General features: G+C 59.7%; 1 protein-coding gene across 1 annotated transcript; it reads right to left on the reverse strand.

The window, feature by feature from the left end:
* Positions 1–15,009: 15,009 nt before the first annotated feature.
* Positions 15,010–15,540, reverse strand: LOC112589573 (uncharacterized). Its single transcript, XM_025303419.1, has 2 exons — positions 15,346–15,540; positions 15,010–15,285 (listed from the first exon to the last, which is right to left on the reverse strand). The coding sequence occupies exons 1-2, from the start codon at positions 15,538–15,540 to the stop codon at positions 15,010–15,012; spliced, it is 471 nt and encodes a 156-aa protein (XP_025159204.1).
* Between the last annotated feature and the right edge of the window lie 6,827 nt (positions 15,541–22,367).

Raw genomic sequence — 22,367 nt, forward strand, 5'->3', positions numbered from 1 at the left:
AGAAGCTCTCGTCCCTATTGGCAAAAAATTGAGACAGTCGATTTTCACAAGCCTCTCTTGAAGCGAATTTTTCACCAGCAAAATTGTTCGCCATGGACAGCAACAGATGGTAATCACTTGGTGCTAGGTCCGGACTATAAGGTGGATGCATAAGAACCTCCCAACCAAGCTCCCGGAGCTTCTGGCGAGGCACTATCGATGTGTGTGGCCTGATGGAACACAATTCCTCTCCTATTGGCCAAGGCTGGCCGCTTCTGGGCGATTGCTTCCTTCAGACGGTCCAATTGTTGACAGTACAGTTCCGAGTTAAGAGTTTTGCGTAGGGGAGCAGCTCATAGTAGATAATTCCCTGCCAATCCCACCAAACATACAGCAAAACCTTCCTGGCCGTCAATCCTGGCTTGGCCACCGTTTCCGCCGGCTCACCGCGATTCGACCACGACCGTTTTCGCTTGACGTTGTCGTAAGTGATCCACTTTTCATCACCAGTGACCAACCGCTTCAGAAATGGGTCGATTTTGTTGCGATTCAGCAGCGATTCGCAGATGGAAATTCGGTCCATGAGGTTTTTTTTCGTTAACTCGTGTGGCACCCATATATCGAGCTTCTTTTTGTATCCAGCCTTATTCAAATGGTTCCAAACGGTTTTTTGTGCAATCTTTAGCTCTTGGGCAATCGAAACAGTGCTTACATGACGGTCGGACTCGACAATGTCCATGATTTTATCGATATTTTCGACAATTGGCCTTCCAGTGCGTGGTGCATCTTTGACATCGAAATTACCGGAACGGAATCGACGCAACCAAAATTGCGCGTGATTGGCTGTTACAATATCAGGACCATAAACACTATTCACACTTTCAGCTGCCTGGCTTGCGTTTTCGCCTTTATCGAAGAAAAACTGTAAAATATAGCGTATTTTCTCTTTGCTAGTGTCCATCTTCGACGCGCGCTCAAACAAAACTGAGTCAACTAATCACAAAACTGTCACAAAAGTTTTTTAGTACGAATCTCATCATTCTTACGCCATTTAGTGGAACCCGATCGGACTTATACAACACGAGATATAGAGAACTACAGCCATCTATTGGAAAAATAATGGATTTCTTTTTACTACACCTGATATATTTAAGGCCAACACCCTTTTTTTTTTTGGTTCACGCAGCGGAAATCCATTATGGATAATCATCCCCCTCTTGGGGGGAGGGGGTTATGTCAAACTCTTACCGACTAAAACCCCTGCGGGATGTCTACCTGTCGGACCGTGAGGAGGGGAGTTAGGGGAACTGCTCCCGCATTCCCTCCCGAACCCCCCGGCCCCAGGGCTCTTAACTAAGAGCCCCTCGCCTTCTTGTATCGCACCCCCTTCCCCTTTCGGGGAATTAGTGGGAGGAGCGCGGTCCCCGGCGGGTAATCCCACCGGTTGGCCTTCTGGTGTCTCCTAGGAGGAAGGGGACATCCAAACTTCCACCTTATCCCCCCCCTTTCCTGAAAGATGCAGGTAGGGGGGGATTGGGGAGGAGGGCCCGACCCCAATCGAATATTCCACCTCCCCTTTTCCATCCTTCCCGATCACTCGGGGGAGTGGGAGGTATCCCCCTCGCTCCCCCCGATTGGCGGAGCCTGGCCCGAGGTGGCCGAGGGAGGCGCCGGCCCGTGTAGGCCAGCGGCCTCTCCTCGTCCGATGTTACCTCGGGCCCGCTATTGATTCCCCTCCCTGGGGAGCGCCGGCGCCGCCGTCCTCTGCGACGACGTTTCCCAGGCCGGCGCCTCCATTCGACGACCTCCTTCTGGGAGATTACCTCCTTACAGAAGGAGATCGCCATGTCCCACGCTCTCTCGCTCCCGCAAATAGCTCGCACTAGGTGCGGGAGCGAGAGCTCCCCGTCACGGCAGTCCCCCGCCCCGGGCAGGACACGGCGTTGCTCATCCCATGATGCGCAGGCAGCCAAGGTATGCAGCACCGAGTCCTCTTGCTCGGGGCAGTGGTGGCACCGAGCGGTGGGCTCCTTCCTTATCCGGTGCAGGTATCTCCCGAAGCAACCATGCCCGGTCAATACTTGTACCAGGTGGAAGGACATTCCACGCCCCCTCCTGTCTGCCACTTCGGACAGACAGGGGCGGACAGCCTCGGCCGTTGCGAGACCGGACACTCGGGGGTCGGCTAGCGCGCCTTCCCACCGCTCCAGGGTCCGGTCTCTGGCCTGGATCATTAGGGCCTTCAGGCCCCTGGCCGTCAGCTCTCCCCCCTCGCGAAGCTCCTTTCCCCGCCAGTAGAGGACGCGCCTCTCCTCGGCTAGGAGCTCCACAGGGAGCCGGCCAGAGTGGTCGCCGCCATGTATGGCACTGTACGGTACCCTCGAATCGCCCTGATCATGAGAGGCCTGAGGGCCTGCCTCATGAGCCGTCTGGCCACCGCAGTGGCCAGCAGCTGGGGCGCCCAGATGGGCGCCCCGTACAGGGCGAGAGCACCGCACCGACATACAGGCGGCGAGCCTGCCATCCTGGGCCCCCTTGGGTGCGCATCAGCCTGGCTACAGCCAGTCCAGCTTTGCGCACCCTGGGGGCCAGCTGCCTGAAATGTGGCCCGAATGACCACCGGCTGTCCAACGTCAGGCCGAGATATTTCATCGTCAGCCCGACGCGGACGTGGACGCCATCGACTGGGACCCGGGTCTCCGGCGGCGCCCGACGCCGGCCGTGAAAGAACACAGCCTGAGTCTTCTGGGGCGCCTCCTTGAGACCCAAGTCTCCGATGGTTCCCACCACCGATGCCACTGCCACCTCCGCGCGGAAGCGGCCCTCTTCCCAGTTCTTCCCTTCGGCCACCACTAACGTGTCGTCTGCGTAGCAGACGACGTGGCAGCCGTCGGGGAGCGGAGTGCGAAGAACCCGGTCGAAGCCGATGTTCAATAGCAGGGGGCCGAGCATCGATCCCTGCGGGACACCGCGCTCCATGGTGCACCAGCCTAGAACCCCCCGCCTTCCTTCGTGAAGGCAAAGTCTCTGTCCCCGAAGTAGGCGGACATTATCCGCCGGCGATAGGCGGGCATCTCGAAGTGCTCAAGAGCCCGTCCTATCTCCGGCCAGGGCAGGGTGTTGAAGGCATTGGAAATGTCTAACGACACCGTCAGCAACACCCTGCCTCTTATCTCCACGACCGGGTCAGGTCCCGGATCCACTGGATAGCATCCAACGTGGCTCGTCCGGGCCTGAACCCGTATTGGCGGTCGTGGAGGTCCAGCCCACTCGAGGACATGTGCTGGACGAGGAGGTCCACGATGATGCGCTCAAGCATCTTGCCCGCCTCGTCCAGTAGGCAAATCGGCCTGTAGGCTGACGCACTACCGGGCTCCTTGCCCTCCTTCGGGAGGAGGGCCTGTTTGGCCTCCACTCTGGGGGGAAGACCCCCTCCCTGAGACATCCGGTCATGACCCTGCACGTGACCGCGGACAGGTCCCCTTCGGCCAACGCAAGAGCCCAGGCCCGGCCCGGAATCGCGTCAGGGCCAGGGGCTTTGTCCCTGCCCCCGAGCATTCTCCGGGCCTTGGCAAGTTCCTCTGGAGTGACCTCCAGGCCCTCGTCCCAGTTCCCCTCCCCCATTTCTGGGGAAGGGATCACCGGGGGGCCCCCTCCCGCCCTCGGGAAGAGGGCGTCCAGGAGCATGTCGAGGGCCTGGGGGTCTAACGTTTCCATCTGTGGGGGCGCCCAAGGACGAATCTTCCCCATCGTCCTCTTGTTGGGCGCCCCCACGGATCGTCATCCAGGGAGCTCACCAATTGCTCCCAGGCTTCCCGCTTGGCCTTTTTGATGGCTTTCTTGAGGACTACCCTGGCGGCAAGATAGTCCTCCTTTGCCCTTGTGGCTCTTATCGCCGGGCACGCGTGTACGCCCTCCTGGCGCGGTCAGAGGCACTGCGGAGTACCGCAATGTTCTCCGACCACCAATACGCTACCCCGGCGCCGACGGGACGGCGCATCGCGGCGTCGCATGGCAACGCCACTATCCCCGTTATTTCCCCAACCCCCTCCAGGGGGTCAGGGTCCCACTCACCTGGCTCTATATGCCAGGTGGCCACAAGGACAGCAGCCTGGAACCTGTCCACGTCGAGTCGCCTAAGGGCCCATCTTTTGGGGAGAGGAATCTTCCTCTCCCCTGGGCGGCGATCCGACATCTGCTTCGGTTTGGGGAGACGGAGGGCCCACTACGACTATGTATCTGTGGTGAGATAACGTCTCACTCTCCGCCTCCACCCTACTTTCAAAGAATAACCTCGCGGCCGAGTGGGAGGCCCAAGTCAAATCAATGACCGATGACTTCCCTCCTGGCCTTAAGCAGGTGTCGGTGGACCCTCTGTTTTGTAATAGAAGGCCCAATCCCGCCGCCCAGCCGATGGTCGCCTCGCCCCTGGGATCCCACTGCCGGGGACTGCAACCCCACTCCTCAGAGTGGGCGTTGAAGTCCCCGGCAATCACGACAGGTCGGGGATGGCACTTGCCATTCCCGACCTGTCGTGGTTGCCGTACCAGGTCCCCGATCGTGTCTAGGATCCCTTTGATACGGGCGGGACGGCCAAGTAGGGCTTTGTTCCTGCGATGGGGGAGATAACCCCCACCACAGTTATGGGCCCCCAGTCGACCGCCACGAGGACCACTTTTCCCTTAAAACACAGGGAGGGGTTCCCGCTGCAGGGTCAGCCACCATGGCCACCGAGCCGTCCGGGCTGCCGAACCAGCATTCACTGCTGATCGGCACCCAGTTCGGCTCGGTGGCCACCCGCAACCCGGCGCCCAGTTCCCGGATCCTGTATACCCACAGGTCCTGGGCCCGGGCGCCGCGGCCGAGGTTCGCCTGTAGCACCCGTGTGTCGTGAATGCTAAGCCTTACACGCCTCCTCCGGGCTGTCTACCTCCGCCCCCTCTTGGGAGACCTCTGGCGGCTGGGCCGCCTCGGTCTCCCCAAAGGGGGCTTCGGCCTTGGTGGCTTCGACTCTTCCTGCACGGAGGGCGACTGCCGCTCGGGTGTCCCTGTCTGAACGTCTCCTTCCTCTGGGGGGTATGAGGGGGAGTTGTCTACTACAAGGTAGGGAGACAGGGGTGGATCACCCTGTCTCTCCCTCCACTAGGGTGGTTGTGGGAGAGTTCTCAGACTGCAATCGCCTTACCTTCCTCGTTTTGTTTTCCTCTGAGGATCCGCTGGTCCCTCTTTCCTTGTTCCTCCTCCCTCTCCTTTTCCTCTGGGACAGCTGCTCGGTCTCCATCTGAACAGGAGTCGAAGTTCTCTCCGGGATCCCCCACAACGCCAGGGAGGAGTCCCCCTTCTCTCGGTCCCCTCCCGGAGCGTCCTTGTCGTCTCTCGTTGCAGAGGAGGCCGGGCTGGCCTCCTCCGGCTGCGGAGTCCGGTCCACGGGATCTTCTTAAGGGGTTCGGGCCTCCCCCTCCTCTGTTCCCTCGACCACAGTCGGCAGCCTCCCCTTCTCTTGCGCCTTAACCCCCCTCCTCTTCCTTGAGGCAGGTTCCTTGCAGGCAGGTCCTCCGATCTTATGGTCGGAGGGCCCGCCCGCCTCGGCGCAGACCGGGCAGCGAGCCGCCCCTTGGCACCCTCTGGCGCGATGGCCGGCGTTACGAATATCGCGCCCTGTCCCACAAAGGGAGTCCAGGGCGCGTTCACCCAGCCGGTTGTCCAGCCGGGTTGGCCTTCTGATTTTGTCATGGAGGGAGGAGAGATCCACCCTCCCTCCGCGCCCCCTTACTCCCCTCCAAGAGAAGGGGGCGGGGAAGTGGTACCCGGCCCCAAACCGGGCTTCCACTTTCCCTTTTACCTACCCCCTACCGACGCGCGGGGAGAACGGGCGGGCTTGCTCACCCGCCATCCCTTGCCCCCACTTTCGAAGTCGTGCCTGTGGCGGCCGAGGGGGCGGCTTCCGGTTAACCGGTGGCCGCTCCTCCTCGGCCGACGCTACCTCCGGTCCGCTGCAGATCCCCCCCCCGGGGAGGCTCGACCCCCGCGTTACCTACCGCAACGCCTTCCGGGTCGACGCTCCCACTCGGCGGCCTCCTTCCTGGACATCACGTCCTTACAGAAGGAGGCCGCCATTGACCATATCTCCGATGTTCCCACATATGGCTTTTACCAATTGCGGGAGCGAAAGTCACCCCCCCCCGCTCGGCACCCCTCCGCCCTGGTGAGGACACGGCGCTCCTGGCTCCATGCCGAGCATGCAGCCAGAGTATGGTGCGTCGTGTCCTCCAGCACAGAACAGTGGTGACAGCAGGTAGTGGGCTCCTTTCTGATCCGGCGCAGGTACCGACCGGAGCACCCATGTCCGGTCAGTACCTGCGCCAGATGGAAGGACATTCCACATCCCCTCTTGCCTGTCAATTCGGACAGGCAGGGGCGGACAGCCTCGGCCGTTGCGAGCTCGGGCCCTCGGGGGTCGGACAAAATGTCCTACCTCTCCAGGGTCCGGGTTTTGGCCTGGAGCCTCAGGGCCTTCAGATCCCCGGCCGACAAGTCACCCCCCTCGCGGAGCTCCTTCACCTTCCAGTAGAGGATTCTCCTATTTTCACCGAGGAGCTCCACGTAGGAGGGGGGGTTCTGGCCAGGGTGTTCGCCGCCATATACGATATTGTGCGAAACCCTCGAATCACCCTGATCATTACAGGCCTCAGCCTGCCTCAGGCAGCGTTTCCCGCTGCTGCTGATCAAAAGCTGGGGCGCCTATATGGGTGCCCCGTACAGAGCGATCGAGAGTACCGCACTCACGTACAGGGGACGAGCCCTCCAACCTGGGCCCCCTTGGGCGTGCATTAAACTGGCTACCGCCAGTCCAGCCTTGCGCACCCTGAGGGCCAATTGCCTGAAATGAGGCCCAAAGCTCTACCGGCTGTCCAGCGTCAGGCCGAGATGTTATCGTCGGCCCGACGCGGATGTGGACGCCATCAACCAGGACCTGTGTCTCCGGTGGCGACCCTCGACTGTCGTCGTGAAAAAACACGGCTTCAGTCTTCTCGGGCGTCACCTTGAGATCCAGGTCTCTGATGGTTCCCACCACCGATACCAATGCCGTCTCCGCACGGAGGTGGGCCACTCCCAGCTCTCCCCCCCGGCTGCCACTAACGTGTCATCCGCGTAGCAGATGACGTGGCAGTCCGGGGGAACGGAGTGCGCAGCACCCGGTCGAACGCGATGTCCTATAGCAGAGGGCTGAGAACCGACCCCTGTGGAACACCGCGTTCCATTGTGCGCCGGCCTTGGACCCCGCCCTCTTTAGGGAAGGTGAGGTCCCTGTTCCCGAAGTACGCCGAAAGGATCCGCCGGAAATAGGCGGGCACCTCTTGATACACAAGGGCCCGTCCGATCTCCGGCCAGGGCAGGGTGTTAAAGGCGTTGGTTATGTCTAATGACACCGCTAATAATATCCCACCCTCCCTCTCCTCGACCGTCTGGGTCAGGTCCCGGAGGCACTGGATCGCGTCCAGTGTCGATCTTCCGGGCCTGAACCCATACTGACGGTCGTGGAGGTTCGACCCCTCCGAGGACAGGTGCTGGACGATGCGGTCGGCAATGATGCGCTCGAGCAACTTGCCCGCCTCGTCCAGCAAGCATATTGGCCTGTAGGCCGACGCACTCCCGCGTGCCTTGCCTTCCTTGGGGAGGATCAATTTGGACCTCCTCCACTCTGGGGGGAAAACTCCCTCCTTGAGGCATCCACTCATAACTTTTCGCACGGCCGCGGACAGGTTTCCCTCGCCGAATGCGAGAGCCCAGGCGCGGCCAGGGATTCCATCGGGGTCAGGGGCTTTCCCCTTGGCGCCGAGTCTTCTCCTGGCCCTGGTGAACTCCTCTGGACTCACCTCCAGACCCTCTTCCCAATCTCCCTCCCCGAAATCGCGGACAGGGATCCTGGGGGCCCCGTTCCGCCTTCGGAAAAAGGGCATCCAGGAGCCCCTCGAGGGCTTGGTGGCTTATTGTCTCTGTTGGTGGGGGCGGACGAATCTTCCCCATCGTCCTCTTATATGGACCACGGATCATCGTCAGGGAGCTCACCAGTTGCTCCCAGGCTACTCGCTTAGCCTCGGCTATGGCGGCCTTGAGGGCATTCCTCGCGCGGAGGTAGCCGTCTCTCGCCCCTACGGCATCCCCGCCTCGTCGCTGGGCCCGGTAATACAACCGTCTGGCATGGACGGAGGTATCGCGGAGATCTGCTATTTCCTCCGTCCACCAGTGTGTGATCCGGCGTCGGCGAAGGTGAGATCGGGGCATCGCGACGTCGCACACCGACGCCACAATATCCATTATTTCCCCAGCCCCTTCTGTGGGGCTGGGGTCCCACTCACCTGGCCCCTCGTCTAGGTGCCAGGTGGCCGCAAGGACTGCCGCCCGAAACCTGTCCGCGTCCAGTCGACTGAGAGCCCATCTTTTGGGGAGGGGAAAGTTCCTCCCCCATGGGTAGCGGGCCAGCACCCGTGGGGGTTCGGGGAGGCGGAGGGCCCACACTATATGTTTGTGATCAGACAGTGTCTCGCCCACCACCTCCACCTTCCACTCCTGGAACATCCAGGCAGCCGAGGGGAAAGCCCAGGTCATGTCAATAACCAACTCCCCCCGGCCGCACACAAGTACTGGTCGACCACTTGTTCATTAACAAGAGGCCTAACCCCGCTGCGCAGCCGATCACAGTCTCGCCCCGAGGGTCCCTCTGCCGGGGACTACAGCCCCACTCATCCGAGTGGGCATTAAAGTCCCCGTCTATTACGATGGGTCGGGGATGGCACTTCCGCACCATCTCCCCGATCCCATCGAGGACCCTTTTTATGCGGGCGAGATTATCGAGATCGGCCCTGTTCCTGTGGTGGGGGAGATATACCCCAATTGACCGCCACATATGAGGATCCCCTTTCCCTGAGTACACAGGGGGGTCCTCGCTGCGGGTTCCGCCACCATAGCCATCGAGCCGTCCGGGCTGCCGAACCAGCATAGACTGCTGATCGGCACCCAATGCGGCTCAGTGGCCACTTCCAGCCCGGCACCCAGTTCCCGGATCCTCTGTTCCTAGAGGTCCTGGGCCCGGGCGCCGCGGCCGAGATTGGCCTGTAGGACACGGAGTGGCGTGAAGGCTAGGCCTTACACGCCTCCTCCGGGCACTCTACCTTCGCCTCATCTTGGGAGACCTCTGGCGGCTGGACCGCCTCAGTCTCCCCAGAGGGGGCTTTGGCCTTGGTGGCTATGACCTCTTTCTCTTCTTGCGCGGAGGGCGATTGCTTCTCTGGTGACCCTACCTGGACTTCTCCTTCCTCTGGGGGGTATGAGGGGGAGTCGTCTACGGTCACGAGGGGAGACATGGGTGTATCACCCACTATCTCCTCTTCTGCTAGGATGGTTAGGGGAGAGTCCACGGACAGCACTCGCCTTACCTTCGTCGTCTTGTCCTCCTCTGAAGATCCGCTGGTATTCTGCCGCTCGTCTCTTCTCCTTTTTCTCTGCGGCAGCGGCTCGGTCTCCATTTGGACGGGTGTTGACGTCCTTTCTGGGAACCCCCACGACACCAGAGAGGAGTCCCTCTCCTCGTAGTCTCCTCCCGGAGCATCCTGGTCCTTCGTTGCAGAGGGGGCCGGACTGGCCTCCTGCGGCTGCTGGGTCCGGTCCACGGGATCCTCCGGGGGGGGCCTCCCCTCCTCGGCTACTTCGGCCACGGTCGGCAGCACTTCCTCCGCCCTTTCCTTCTCTCGCGCCTTAACCCCCCTCCTCTTCCTGGAGGAGGAAGGTTTGCAGGCAGACCCTCCGATCTTATAATCGGAGGGCCTGCTCGCCTCGGCGCAGACCAGGCAGCGAGCCGCCTCTTGGCATCCTCTGGCGCGGTGGCCGGGCTTACCGCAGCGATAACACAGTCCGCTGTGGTCGGGGGCGCTATCGCACCGCTCGCGCACATGCCCCGGTTCCAAACACCGCTAGCATAGCTTTGCGCGAGCGGGCAGCGCCACCACCCCGGCGCTACCTTTACGGCAGCCGCCAGCGAACACCGCGCCACCACCTTGCCTGTTCCCCACCGGGAGACGCTTTCCTCCGGCGTGCATCCCCCTGCAAGGGCCACTGTGGCCTTGTCGGCCCCGGTCGTCGCATCGAGGCCGGTCAGTCGCAACGCTGCGATTTTGACCGGCCTGCGGATGCGAAAACCGGGGCTTTTCTCCGCCGCCAGCTTGCGGAGCTCTTCCGCAAGCCGGTCGGCGGTTGTCCCCGCGGTGAGGCCAGGCACCTCGATCAGCATGTCCCCGTTCAGGGCCTGAGTTACCCTCAGGGAACCCTGAACATCCAGATCCACTGGTATAATGCGGCGCCTGGCCTCTACCATAAATTCCCGATAGCGATCGGGGGGGCAGGTTATGGCGACGGCCGCGCTCTTTGGCGGCTTCGGCTGACCCGGTCTCGCCTCCTTCCCTTTCTTTGCCCCAATCTGGATGGTAGGGGGAGGAGTGAGAGTCTTCTTTCCCCCTTCCTTTTCTTTCTTTTTCTCTTTTCTCCCCAGTACTCGGGACCAAACCTCTTCCTTCTTTCCCTCTACCTGAAGTGCATATCTTAGTCCCTCCTCGATTCCCAGCCCCTCTAATTGTTTGGCCGGAATTCCTGGTCCTCCTTCCTTGGCTAGCTCCTTCTCCCTCTCCTTCTGGAACCTAGCCCTCGCCTTCTTCCTCTTCTTCTTCTCCTTGGCCCTCTCCTTCTTCCCCGTTCGGTCCGCCGGAGTTTGTTGGGCCTGGGCCTGACCCTCTTTCTTTCCGCAGTCCTCTTCCCTCTCCTTCCCTTTGTGAACCTGGGTCGGCACAGGGGTCCCCGCCCCCTCCGCGACCCGGCTCCCGTCCCATCCGTAGACGAGGTGAGGCTTCTGATCAATCAGTCGCCTCACCCCGTCCCCGGATGCACGGGCCATAGTCGCCATTGAGGCATCCGGGTCCTCCTGTACCTGCTCAGACTCGGGTCTCCATGTCGGAGAGGGAGTCTCCCCCGGGAGTCTATCGTCATATATACGGGGTAGACCCCCGGAAGAACCTCCCCCTTCCTCACCTCTCCCCCATGGGAGGAAGAGGGGGAGATGATTCTTGCCATTCTCCTCCTCTTCCTCTTTTTCTTCCTTTCCCTCTCCTCTCTTATTCCCTCCTCCGCCGAAGTGGACGCCTCTCCACTCGTTACCTCCGCATATGTCCTCCTTCTCCTGGACGGCTCTGGGAGAGGGGGCTGAGTGGGGACCGCCAGGGCCCTGGTCTTCTGAAGCTCCTCCTGGAGCTTCAGATTTTCGGCCCGCAGTGCCCTGATTCCCTCCCTAAGCTCCTCTATCTCCCTCATCACCTCTGGCTTCTCTGCTCCTCCACCCTCCTGTGCTGCTGTCCTGGCTATCAAAGTCACCATAGCTGCCCGAGTGGTGGCAGTAGTCTGGTTAAGTAAACCAGTGAACGTCCCGTTGAGGGTGCTCGAGCGTACTGCCACCAACTTCACCGCCCCCAGGGCCCGTCCCACCTCATCGGCTCCGCTGCACCCGCTCCTCTGAGGAGGTTCAGAGAGGTGGCATCTCTCAACACCTGTTCAGCCGGGCGCTTGTCCACCAACGTGTGGAAGAGCCCCTTTTCAAGAAGGCTCCATGCCTCCTTCTCCAACTTCTTGAGGCGCTCCTCTCTTTTCTCCCTCGCCTCCTTTTCTTTTCTCTCCTTTAGCCCAACCCCTTCACCGGTCGTGGCTGTTCTTCCCCTCTTTCTTCCCTCTGGTATTAGGGCCGGGTCCGGGCCCTCCACGATCTCCACCGCCGATGTGGATCCTCCGCTGGTGGAAGACCTTCCCCTCTTCATCCCCGTGACCACTGTCGGTTGCAGCAGCGCCTTCCCCCCTGCTCTTCGGACCTGGTATCTAGACCCCTGAGAGAGGTGTATGTCAGTGACTACGACCGGCCCCGCGATCCTCTCCACCGACACCCCCTCCCTCTTCTCGGTACCCGCATACCGGTTGGCCCCATGTGCCCCCTGATTATCTTTGGGAACAGACTCTCTCTGCATCTTCTTTTTGCAGAGGGGGCTGGGCTTGTTGGCTCCTGGTACCGGCGTCCCCTGGCCCTCAGCGACCCCGGACCCCAGGAACGTGCCTGTCCCTCGTTGGGTGGCCGCTCTCGTGATCCTCCGCGGAGAGCTCACCCTATCAATCCTCCGGTGAGGACGATAGTCCCGACCACTATCGCTAGTGGTCGTTGAGGGGGATGGACTACCCTCATTAGATGGTCTCCCGGAGGCTATTCCTCCGAGGTCCATATGCTCTCTCTCCCCGGGGGGAGGGGAGATGGCACCCGCCGGCAAATCTCTGCCCATTCTTCCTCCTCTCTCTTCCTCTGACAAAAAATCACCTGTCGAAGCAGGTGGTGAGCCCTTAGGCGGGTTGCTACACCCACCTTTTCGGGACTCTGAGTCCGAAGACTCGGAGAAATTTGGTTTTTTAATTTGTGGAGATCTCATTTTCGTCCCACGAGTTCGGCGGAAAGTGGCCGTCGACCCCGGGTAGAGCCCCCGCATCACCCGGGGTAAGGCTAGCATGTCCCTTGGGTTCGCCAGGTGCCCAAGGTGAGGAACCTCTAGTGACAGGTTACGCATCTGCCATTCATCCCAAAGCGTGGCATGCCTCAACCGTAGGATTACGTGGTATTTTATAGAGGACCCGCCTCGTGGTCCGGCAATTAAGGCAAGACCCCTGGCCCTAGAGACATGACCTAGGGTTACGGTGTAGTAGGCTAAGGTCTGCCGGGGTTGCCTGAGTCCCCTGTACCAGAGTACCGAAGCACCCTGGCCCCTCGCAATTGTGTCAGGTTATACGTCCTGACAAGTATGGGTTTGCAATCAGGGTTTTCCTTCCCCTAGAACGGTTGTCTTCACCCGGCTCACGAGCCCGCTCTGCCCGCGCTGTAGGGTCCTTTGGGTCCCACGAGTGAGACCCTCCAGACCCTGGTTAAAACCTAGAGGCAGCTGCCCATCCAGAAGTATTATGGACGCTCTTTGTCTGGTCCCTCTGTACAAATCACTCCGGCATGGTAGGACCTGCCAGGGGTCGAAACCCCCGCCGGCACAGCTCTGTACTTCATCGGGACACACAAGCTCCCCCACCACGACAAGGTGGCGCCCACGGGGGATTGCCCGAAGCATCCATGCCCGGACATCTCCTGCACCAGATTATATGTTAGCCCGCGTCCCCTCCTGCCCAGCATCTCCGCCAGGCAGGGGCGGACTGCTTCTGTTGTCAGCCGCCCGAACCCTCGTGGCTCTAACATAACGTCAGCTCATCGCTCGAGAGTCCCGGCGACCGCCTGGGACTACAGGACCGCCAATTCCCTGGCCGTCGTCGCCTCACCTCCCTCGCGGAGCTCTCTAATTGAGTATTCTCCAATAGAGAACACTACGGTCTTCAGCTAGGAGCTCCACAGGGGGGAGCCGGTCAGGGTCGTTGCCGCTATGTACGACATGGAGCGGAACCCCCGTATCGCCTTCACGACCACCGTCCTCAGCGCCTGGCGCATCAGGTTTCTGCCTTGGACGGTTGCCATCATTTTTTTTAACGAGGAGGAAATCCGTCATGAATACCCCCCACCCTTGGGGAAGAGTGGGGGGTTATGCCGGACTCCTACCGGCTAAAACCTCCCAGGGTGGCGCTGCGAAGGGACTTTCCTCGGGACCCCGGAGCCATGTAACTGCTATCGGGGCCCCGAGTCCTGACAAAAACTGTCGTCTTTTCCCCAAGGGGCGGGAGGGAGGGGGGAAGCGAGCCGTAACTCCTCTTCGACCACCGCTCTCCTTCCACCCCTTACGCACCACCTATATGGCTAGGAAGGGGGAAGCCGGCAACGCCTGCGCTTCAACCTCCGTCCCCAGCCAGGCGGGGCGCCGCCAAGATACCGTTGCGTGGCTAGCTGACTCACCGAATCAGCCAGCCACCCTACATTGGGAGGGCTAGTTGGGACACCGGGAATCCCCGCCCGGTGCCCCATCCTCCCGCCCGACGGTTACGGGGGGAATAATATTGTCCCCTAGCCGCCGGGCACATGTGCCTGTAAAAAGGCTGAAGAGAGGGTCATAACCCCTCCTTTCCTACCCACTTAAATGTCCTGTGAGGCAGAGGGGGGAGGTGATTTTTGATGCCTGTGTCATCTCATTTCACCTCCCCCCTTACCTTCATCCAACCCCTGTCTTAGGGGGCGACGGGGAGACGCCTGAGCGCCAGTTCCCCGTCTGTCCTATCTCTTTCTTTCTTCAGCCTGTTATTGGTCACAGGCTGTTCTTTCCGCCGACAACTTTCCCCCGCGTTTTGCCTTGCGGTCAGCACGGTCAGCGCGTTTTGCCATTACGCGGGTGGGAAGGGCCTTCTTGCGAGGCAGTGGGTGGGGTAAGGATCGGGAAAGGGGAGGATGTGAAGGACGGGGTGGGAGGTTGGGTCGGGATAATTGGGGGGAGGACGTGGACGACGTGGTGCGGGAGGTGGTGGGGGGTATTCTTACCATGTCCCTTACAGCCTCCTCCTCCGAGGAGTCTATATCTCCTTCCCTATTGGGGGAGCGGCGCTCAGCGCGAAGGCGTTGCCGTCTTCGCTGCGCTCTCCCTCTTCCCTTCGCTTGACGGCGGATTTCTTCCGCCTCCTCCTTCTGTGAGACAACCGTCCCATTTCCTCTCGCTCCCCAATATTGCGTTAACCACGCTGGGGGGCGAGAGGTCGGGACCCAACTCCCTGACCATGACCCCGCTCCACCGCCCAGGTTGGGCAGTCTTGTAGGGTGTGTTGCGCGGAGTCATGGTCAGCCGCGCAGTGGTAGCACTGCACCGTGCGCTCCCTGCCAATGTGACACAGGTATTCGCCAAAACAACCATGGCCTGTGAGCACCTGTGTCGCTCTGAATGTCAGGGTTCCTGTGCCCCTGCCCACCCAATCGGTCAGGCAGGGCTGGACGGCCTCGACATTCCTCCTCCCATACCTAGCATTTCTCAGGCATCTATCTCAGCGTTGGAGGAGGAGCTGCCGAGCCTGGTGCTTAGTCTTCTTCAGCGCTTCGGCGAGCGATTCGCCAAACCTGATGTTCCTCCGGAGCTCCCCTTTCTTCCTGTACATGGATCTGTACATCAACGCGAGTAGCTCCAGAGGGGGCATGACCGCCAAGGCCGTCGCCGCCACGTGGGACACCGTTCGGTACGCCCTTATGACCCTGACCGCCACCGTCCTCTGTACCTTGCGCCTAATGGCCTGCAACTGACGGCTGGCGGCCAGAGTCTCTGCCTAGATGGGCGCCCCGTATACGGCGACCGAGTTGATTATGCTCGCGTGGAGACGACGCGCCTTCATATCGGGTCCCCCGATATTGGGCATCAACTTGCCCAAGTTGGCCGAGATGACCTTTAATTGGGTAGCCAGGCGGCTGTAGTGCTTCTTGAAGCACCAGGTGCCGTCCAGTCTGAGGCTCAAGTATCCCATATGGGCCTCTATAGAGACCCTCATCCTGCCTATCCGCAGGTGAGCCTGGGGTGGCTTCATACTTTTCCGGTGGAAGAATATAGCCTCTGTCTTCCTCTACGCCACCGCCAGGCCCACCTCGTTGATGGAACGCACGACGCAGTGCACCGCGAGGTTTGCATTGGTAATCGCATCTCTCCAGTCTCTCCCCCCGGCCAGTACCAGATTATCATCAGCGTAGCATATGATACTGTAGCCGGGGGGGAGGGCCATCTGGAGGACTTCGTCGTAGGCGAGGTTCCACAGGAGGGGGCTCAACACGGACCCCTGTGGAACCCCACAGCTCCCCCTTTAACACGTCCTACCGTCGGCGTCTGTCCAGGTCAGACGCCGACCCCGGAAGTAGTCCCTGATGACGGCCACGAGGTAGTGTGGGAAGCGGAAATAATCTGTCATCGCTTTCACCACACTACCCCAGAGCAGGGTGTTAAAGGCATTTACTATATCAATAGATACAGCCACAGACATCCTGCCCTTCTGTAGTATGGTCTCCGAGAAAGTCCTGAGATGCGATATCGCATCCGTGGTGGATCTAACCTCCCGGAAGCCATATTGGCCGTCATATAGGCTTGGACCTACCTGGGCCATATGCTCCGTGAGACGGGCAGCAATGATTCGTTCGAAGACTTTGCCCGCCTCATCCAGGAGACATATGAGGCGGTACGCTGAGGGGGAGTCCTCCGGTTTGCCCTCTTTACGGAGGAAGACCACATTGGCCCTCCCCCAGACTGGGGGGAACTTCCCTTCCCTCATGGCGACCGAGAATATCTCGGCCATTCTGCCCGCGATGACCCCCGAGGCAAAGGTGAATACACGGCCGGGTATGCCATTTGGTCCTGGAGCTTTGCGGCTCTTGACCTTTCTGATGGCCTCGGCCACCTCCTCTTCCGTGACCCCCGGAACCTCCCTCTGTTGATCCAGAGGGGGAGCTATGTACGGGTCTATGGGGAGAATCCCGTCCCTCATTGGGAATAAAGTCCCCATGACCCGCTCCAGGAACCGGGGGTCCAGCGTTTCCGTCAGTGGGGGCATCCCTGGCCTTAGTTTCTGCATGACCGCTTTGTGTGGACGCCCCCACGTATCCGCATCCAGCGATCTGAGGAGGTTGTCCCATCCTTGTCCCCTGGCTGCTCCTATCGCCTTGTGCAATGCTCGCGGAGCTAAACAAAAATCGATTCAGGCAGCCTAGGTTTCCTCTCGGGGTTTCTTGCCATCGGGAGCCCTTCTGAAGATTCCATCTCAGGCGAACCCGCCTGAGGTGGACCGTTTTGCGCCTGAGCTCGGCAATCTCTTCGGTCCACCACCAGGCGGATCTTCTGGGGCAGGACCTCACTTTGGGCATGACCCGATCACACACCTGCGTCATCAGACCCGTAAACTCGGCCACCGCCGAGTTGAGGTCCTGCCCCTCCACCCATCGTGGCCAGGTGGTCGCTTCCAGGACAATGTCCAGCTCTTCCTTGTTGAGCTGGCTTAAGGTCCATCTGGCTGATCGGGGCCTATTTATTGCTCTGGGCCGTAATCCATTGGGGGTAGCGGAGAGTTCCATCTCTATGATCATATGGTCAGACATGGACTCTAGTTCCTCTGCCACCTTCCAGGTCCGCACCCTTCTGCCGGCCGCAGGGGTCGCCCAGGTAAGATCGATGATCGATTCCCCCTGCGACTCAACGAAGGTAGACTTGTTTCCCTCGTTTAATAGATGCAGACCTAGTTCTACGGCCTATTCCTCTACCTCCTCCCCCCGCTTTTCACCATCCCGGGAACCCCATAACGCTGATTTAGCGTTGAAGTCCCTGGCAATGATGACAGGCCCTGGGAGATGCCGTCTGACGACCCTCCCGATTTCTCGGAGCCTGGACCTGTAGTTGAGGTCCAGGCTTTTTGCTGGGGGGAGGTAGACTCTGACCACTATCAAGGAGCCCGACCTGGCCACGACGAACCCTTGTCCCCCACCCAATCGAGTTGAGGGGGGGGAATGGTTGCTCGCCTTCCAAGTAATAGCGACGGAACCCAGATCGTCCCCGAACCATCTTGGGTGGTTCTTGGGGACGTGGTAGGGCTCCGCTGCTATGCTCAACCCTGCACCGCGCTCTGCCATGGTGTGCTCAAACAGAGCCATTGCTTCGCGAGCGCGGTGCAGGTTGGCTTGGAGGAGCCGGGTAGCCATTATAGTTCTTCTACTAGAACGACCTTTTCACCAGGCTCCTCCAGCCCGTCACTCTCCTTGCCGTCTCATCTCCCCTCTTCTCTCTACGTCCATCACCTCTTCTCTCCGTGCGTTGGGAGGAAGTGGGTCCTTGAACGGGGAGATGGGGGAGGTGACCTCCGTCTTTGCTTCTCCTACGTCTTTCTCCTTCTCTAGGGAGGAAGGTGTTGTCGTTGTTGCTGTCGATGTTGTTGCTACTATCGCTGCTGCTATCGGTGGTCTTTCACCAGTCATCACCTTCCTCCCCTTTCTCTTCCCTTTCTTAGGGGGATTGATTGCCGGTACTCCCATGCGATGGTTGGAGGATTTTCCTCCTGCCGCGCACAGTTGACATTTGGCCCGGGACTCGCACTTCCTGGCCAGGTGTCCTTCTTCTCCACACCTATAGCAATTCCTGCTCCTGTCCGTCTCACTGCTACATTTTGTCTGGACGTGGTCCCTCTCCATGCATCTGTAGTATTGGAGAGGCCTCGTTTCTAACGTCTCCATCCTAACTTGGGTCTAACCTATGGCCAATATCCCCTTTTCTGCCGCCTTTCTTGCGGCAGGTAGGGGGCACTGGACCCATGTCGACCTATATCCGTTCGAAGTCACCCTGATTCTCCCCGTCTTCACATATCTGGGCTCACATCCTCCAGCCTTTGCTACTTCCTCCACAATCTCCTCTTGAATTGTGGACGGCTCGAGTCCCCTCAGTCTCAACTCCCCCATCTTCTGGGGGCGGCTAATTTTAACCCTTTCCTTCACTACACCTCTCAATTTTTCAGCGAGCAGATCCGCTTGCTCGCATCTCCTTTCCCCTGGGATCTTCAAGATTAGAGCACCGGTTACTCCCGTTCTCGTCCTCGTCTTGAAGATCCCAAGCTCTTCAATGTTGACTTTAGCCTTCGCCTCCATCAACAGCTCCTTATACCTCCTGCCTTCCGCTGTGATCGCCACAGCAGCCGTGTTGGGTATCCTGCGTCTTCCCTTTTTTCTTTGTTTTTTCCTTCGTTCCCCCTCCTCTTCCTTTTCCCCTGTTTTCCTTACAGGTTTTTGGGGCTGGATTCGAGTCTTCTCCGTCTCTTTCCTTTCCTTTCTTTGCTCCCCACCACCTCAACCCAATTTTCCCCTACCACAGTGGGTTTTGTTTCCACCGGTCCTTTGCTGGGAAGGTCTGGGAATTCTTCTCTTTCAATCCTGGGGTGAGGAGGAGGCTGTGGTTTACGTGCCTCTTTCTTTCCTGCTGGCTTCGCCGTCTCTCCTCCCTCTTTACCTCCTTTCTTCTCTTTCTCTCCTTTCTCTGCGGCTTTGGCTGCTCTGCCGGTAGGGATGTTATTTCCCCTTGCCGTTCCTTTCTCTGTGGCGCTGTTGTGCCCATCAACCTGGCTACAATTGCTGCCACCTTCCTTTCGAGAGCTTATGCCTCCGATTCCTCTGGTGCTCATTGTTCCTCAATTCTGATCTTCTTAGTGATCAGAATATCCTTCTTTATTGTGGGTCCGACTTTGGCCTGCTCTCTCCCGGCTTTGACGACCTCTTTATAAGTCCGCTTGGGGCCAGGTCCTTTCAGGTTTGTTTTGACCAGCCCTTTTTGAATTTCTATCACCCCCGCCAAAGGCAGTTTCTCTTCCATGTCCTCGCTGGGGGGGATATGTATCCATCCTTTATGGGATGGATACATCTCCTCACCTCCTCCTCCTTCACGAATACTGGAGTTGGGGTGGGGGGAGGTGGAGGAGACAGATTCTTCGGCACTGGTGGTGTTGCCTCCCTGGCTCTGCGGAGGGAATCCTTCAATTTCTCCACCTCCTTCTTCATCTCTTCGTGAGAAGTGCGGAGCTTCTGATGTTCCCTTCTTATTTCTTCTAGGATTTCCGCACTCTCTCCGCCTCCTTCCGCTGTTCTTTTACTGAGCAGGATGGCCCCTACTGTTATTGCAGCTGCCGTATCCCTGAGAACCTTTATATATGTCCCCTTGATATTCCCCGACCTAATGGCGATCTCCAACACTTTCTTTGCCGCATGTAGTACCGATGCTGCCAGATCGTTTGTCGGAGCGTCTTCCATGCTCTCCGTTTATTTATTAATTTCCGCCACGTATTTGCGGTTGTTCGTCAGGTTTGCAAATGACGTGGACGGATTCTCCATTGCTTTAAGGAGCTCTTCCTCTTTCATTTTAGTTTGGAGAGCCTCCTTTCTTGCCATGAACTCTTTTTTGAGGTCGTATTCCCCAGTCGCTTTTGGTCTCCCTCTTCCACGGAGGGCCTTGGCTTTGAATGCCTCCTCATCGGTTTCCTCATCAGATTTGACGGGGATGAACCATCTGGATACCGGGGGTAACGCCGGTCTTTCTGGCGACGTGGTGGCAGACGTGGACTCTGCCTTCCTGTTCGGTGTCCTGGATCTGGACCTCGACGGAGATTCCTTGTTCCTCTTTGAAGCACTTCGCCTTATTGTGCGCGTGCTTCTCCCTCTCGTGGCTACGTTGCGAGAGGAGCTTCCAGGCTTCCCTCTCTTAGCCGCATTATTTGAGCCTGGTTGGCTCATGACGGAAGTTGTTCTTACCGTCTCCTCCGTCTGCGGGCTGGGGAGGATCTCCAGCTCGCTCTTTTCCTTGAGACTTGCCGAGTTCGTCATACAGATATCATTGTCCAGATCCTTTTTTAAGTTTTCGTTTTTAATAGAAGATTGCGAGGTCGTCATTTCTGGTTTTAAACCCACAACTCTGCACGGCTCTGCCGACCGGGTACACCCGCACCACCCGAAACATGACCGGAATGGTGTCCCCGAATTTCGTCGGGCAACCGACATATGGCACGGGCCGGTGGATGGGCATTACCGGCACTGGCCTTCTGCCCCCTACACATGCCCTGACCACTATTTCTGGTGACCAAATCGTTTTCGGGGGTCCCGCACCTCCGAATGCGGATACCGTGCAGAACGCCGCTACGCGAGGGGCCCCATGGAAGGAGGTAGTTTACCGATGTCGCACCCCACCTGGAACGCCTCCCCCATGGCAGCCAGCGTGCTCGCGCCGCTCGAGGGTACGCTTTAGGGCGATGCGATCGCATTCCCTCGGGCACAGCACTCAGAGGTTCCGGCCCCGCCTCGGAATACGTCCGAGCGGCCCGGAACACCCCTCCACCCTCCGGGTACCATGAGGGGTTCCAAGCCCTCATGGTGTACAGACCCGGGTGTGGGTTCCTCCCTTCGCCCAGCCGTGACTGGGACGGATGAGGGAGAGGTCCACTTTCTTCGGCTGCCGGTCCACCGGCGTGCAATGCCTCCGGGAGTGGGTCCTCTATTTGGCGCTTGAGGGTGTCCCGACTCCGCCTCGGAGTACGTCCAAGCGGCCCGAGACACCCCTCCACCCCCCGGGTACCATGGGGGAGGTTAGTCCCCATAGTGTGCAGACCCAGGTGTGGGTTCCTCCTTCCGCTCGGCCGAGGTCGAACGGATGAGGGAAAGCGGGGAGGTCTACCTTCTTTGGCTGCCGGAGCACCGGCGTGCAATGCCTCTGAAGGCGGGGTCCTCTCAGGACGTGATAGGGTGCCCCGATCCCGACCTCGGAATATGTCCGAGCGGCCCGGAGCATCCCTCCGCTTCCCAGGCACCATGGAGGAGGATCCCCATGGGGTGGAGCCTGGGTGCGAGTACGTCCCTCCACCCCGATCTAACGATAACGGTCGGATCGAGGTGGGTAGGGAGTGGTCTATTTCCATTGGCTGCCGGAGCACCGGTGTGCAATGCCTCAAAGAACGGGGTCACCTTCCTAGAGCGGGTGCTGAAGAGGTCATCCCTTTTGGCTGACGGAACATCGGCGTGCAATGCCTCCAGGGATATTCTCCTCCCACCCACTCTATGACCAGTCTGGTCAAGAACAGGCTGGTTAACCAACTTGGTCGGGCGCTCTTAGTCCAGTCCCTCAGTACAGACCACTCCGGCATGGTAGGGCCGAAACCCCCGCCGGCACAGCTCTGTACGTCATCGGGACCTTCAAGCTCCTCCACCACGTCAAGGTGGCGCCCATGGGAGAGTGGACGGTTGCTATCTCGGGCGCCCTCTACGGCGCGCCTATATGGGCGCCCCGTAGAGGGCGATCGAGAGAACCACTCCGACGTACAAGCAGCGAGCGTGCCAACCGGCCCCCCCCTTTTTTTTACGCAGAGAAATCCTCATGGATACCCCCGCCCCTTGGGGAGAGCGTAGGTTATGTCGGACTTCTATCGACTGAAACCCCTGCGGGGTGCCTACCGCTCGGACCGTGGTGGGGGGAGTCAGGGGAACTACGCCTGCATTCCCTCCCCGACACCCCGGGCCCAGGGCTCTCTGGAGCCTCACGCCTAAGTACCGCGCCCCTCCCAAACTGGAAGTCAAGGGCGCGATGCCCCGGCCGGTTATCCGGCCGGATTGGCCTTTCGGTACTAATTAAGAGAGAGAGGACACCCGCTCTCTCTCCTCGCCCCCGCTTTCCCCCTTCCCTACTAGGTGGGTAGGGAGGCAGGGGTGCGAACCCCGGCCTCAACCGGTCCTCGCTCCCCTTTTTCCTGCCATCACCGACGCTCAGGGTGGGCGAGAGAGTTTACCCCCTCTCCTACCCACCCCCATCGGTACGTCGAAGGCATGTCCGAGGCGGCCGAAGAGGCGGCCTCCAACT

Source organism: Harpegnathos saltator, unplaced genomic scaffold, assembly GCF_003227715.2.
Source record: "Harpegnathos saltator strain DR-91 unplaced genomic scaffold, Hsal_v8.6 scaffold542, whole genome shotgun sequence".
NCBI lineage: Eukaryota > Metazoa > Arthropoda > Insecta > Hymenoptera > Formicidae > Harpegnathos > Harpegnathos saltator.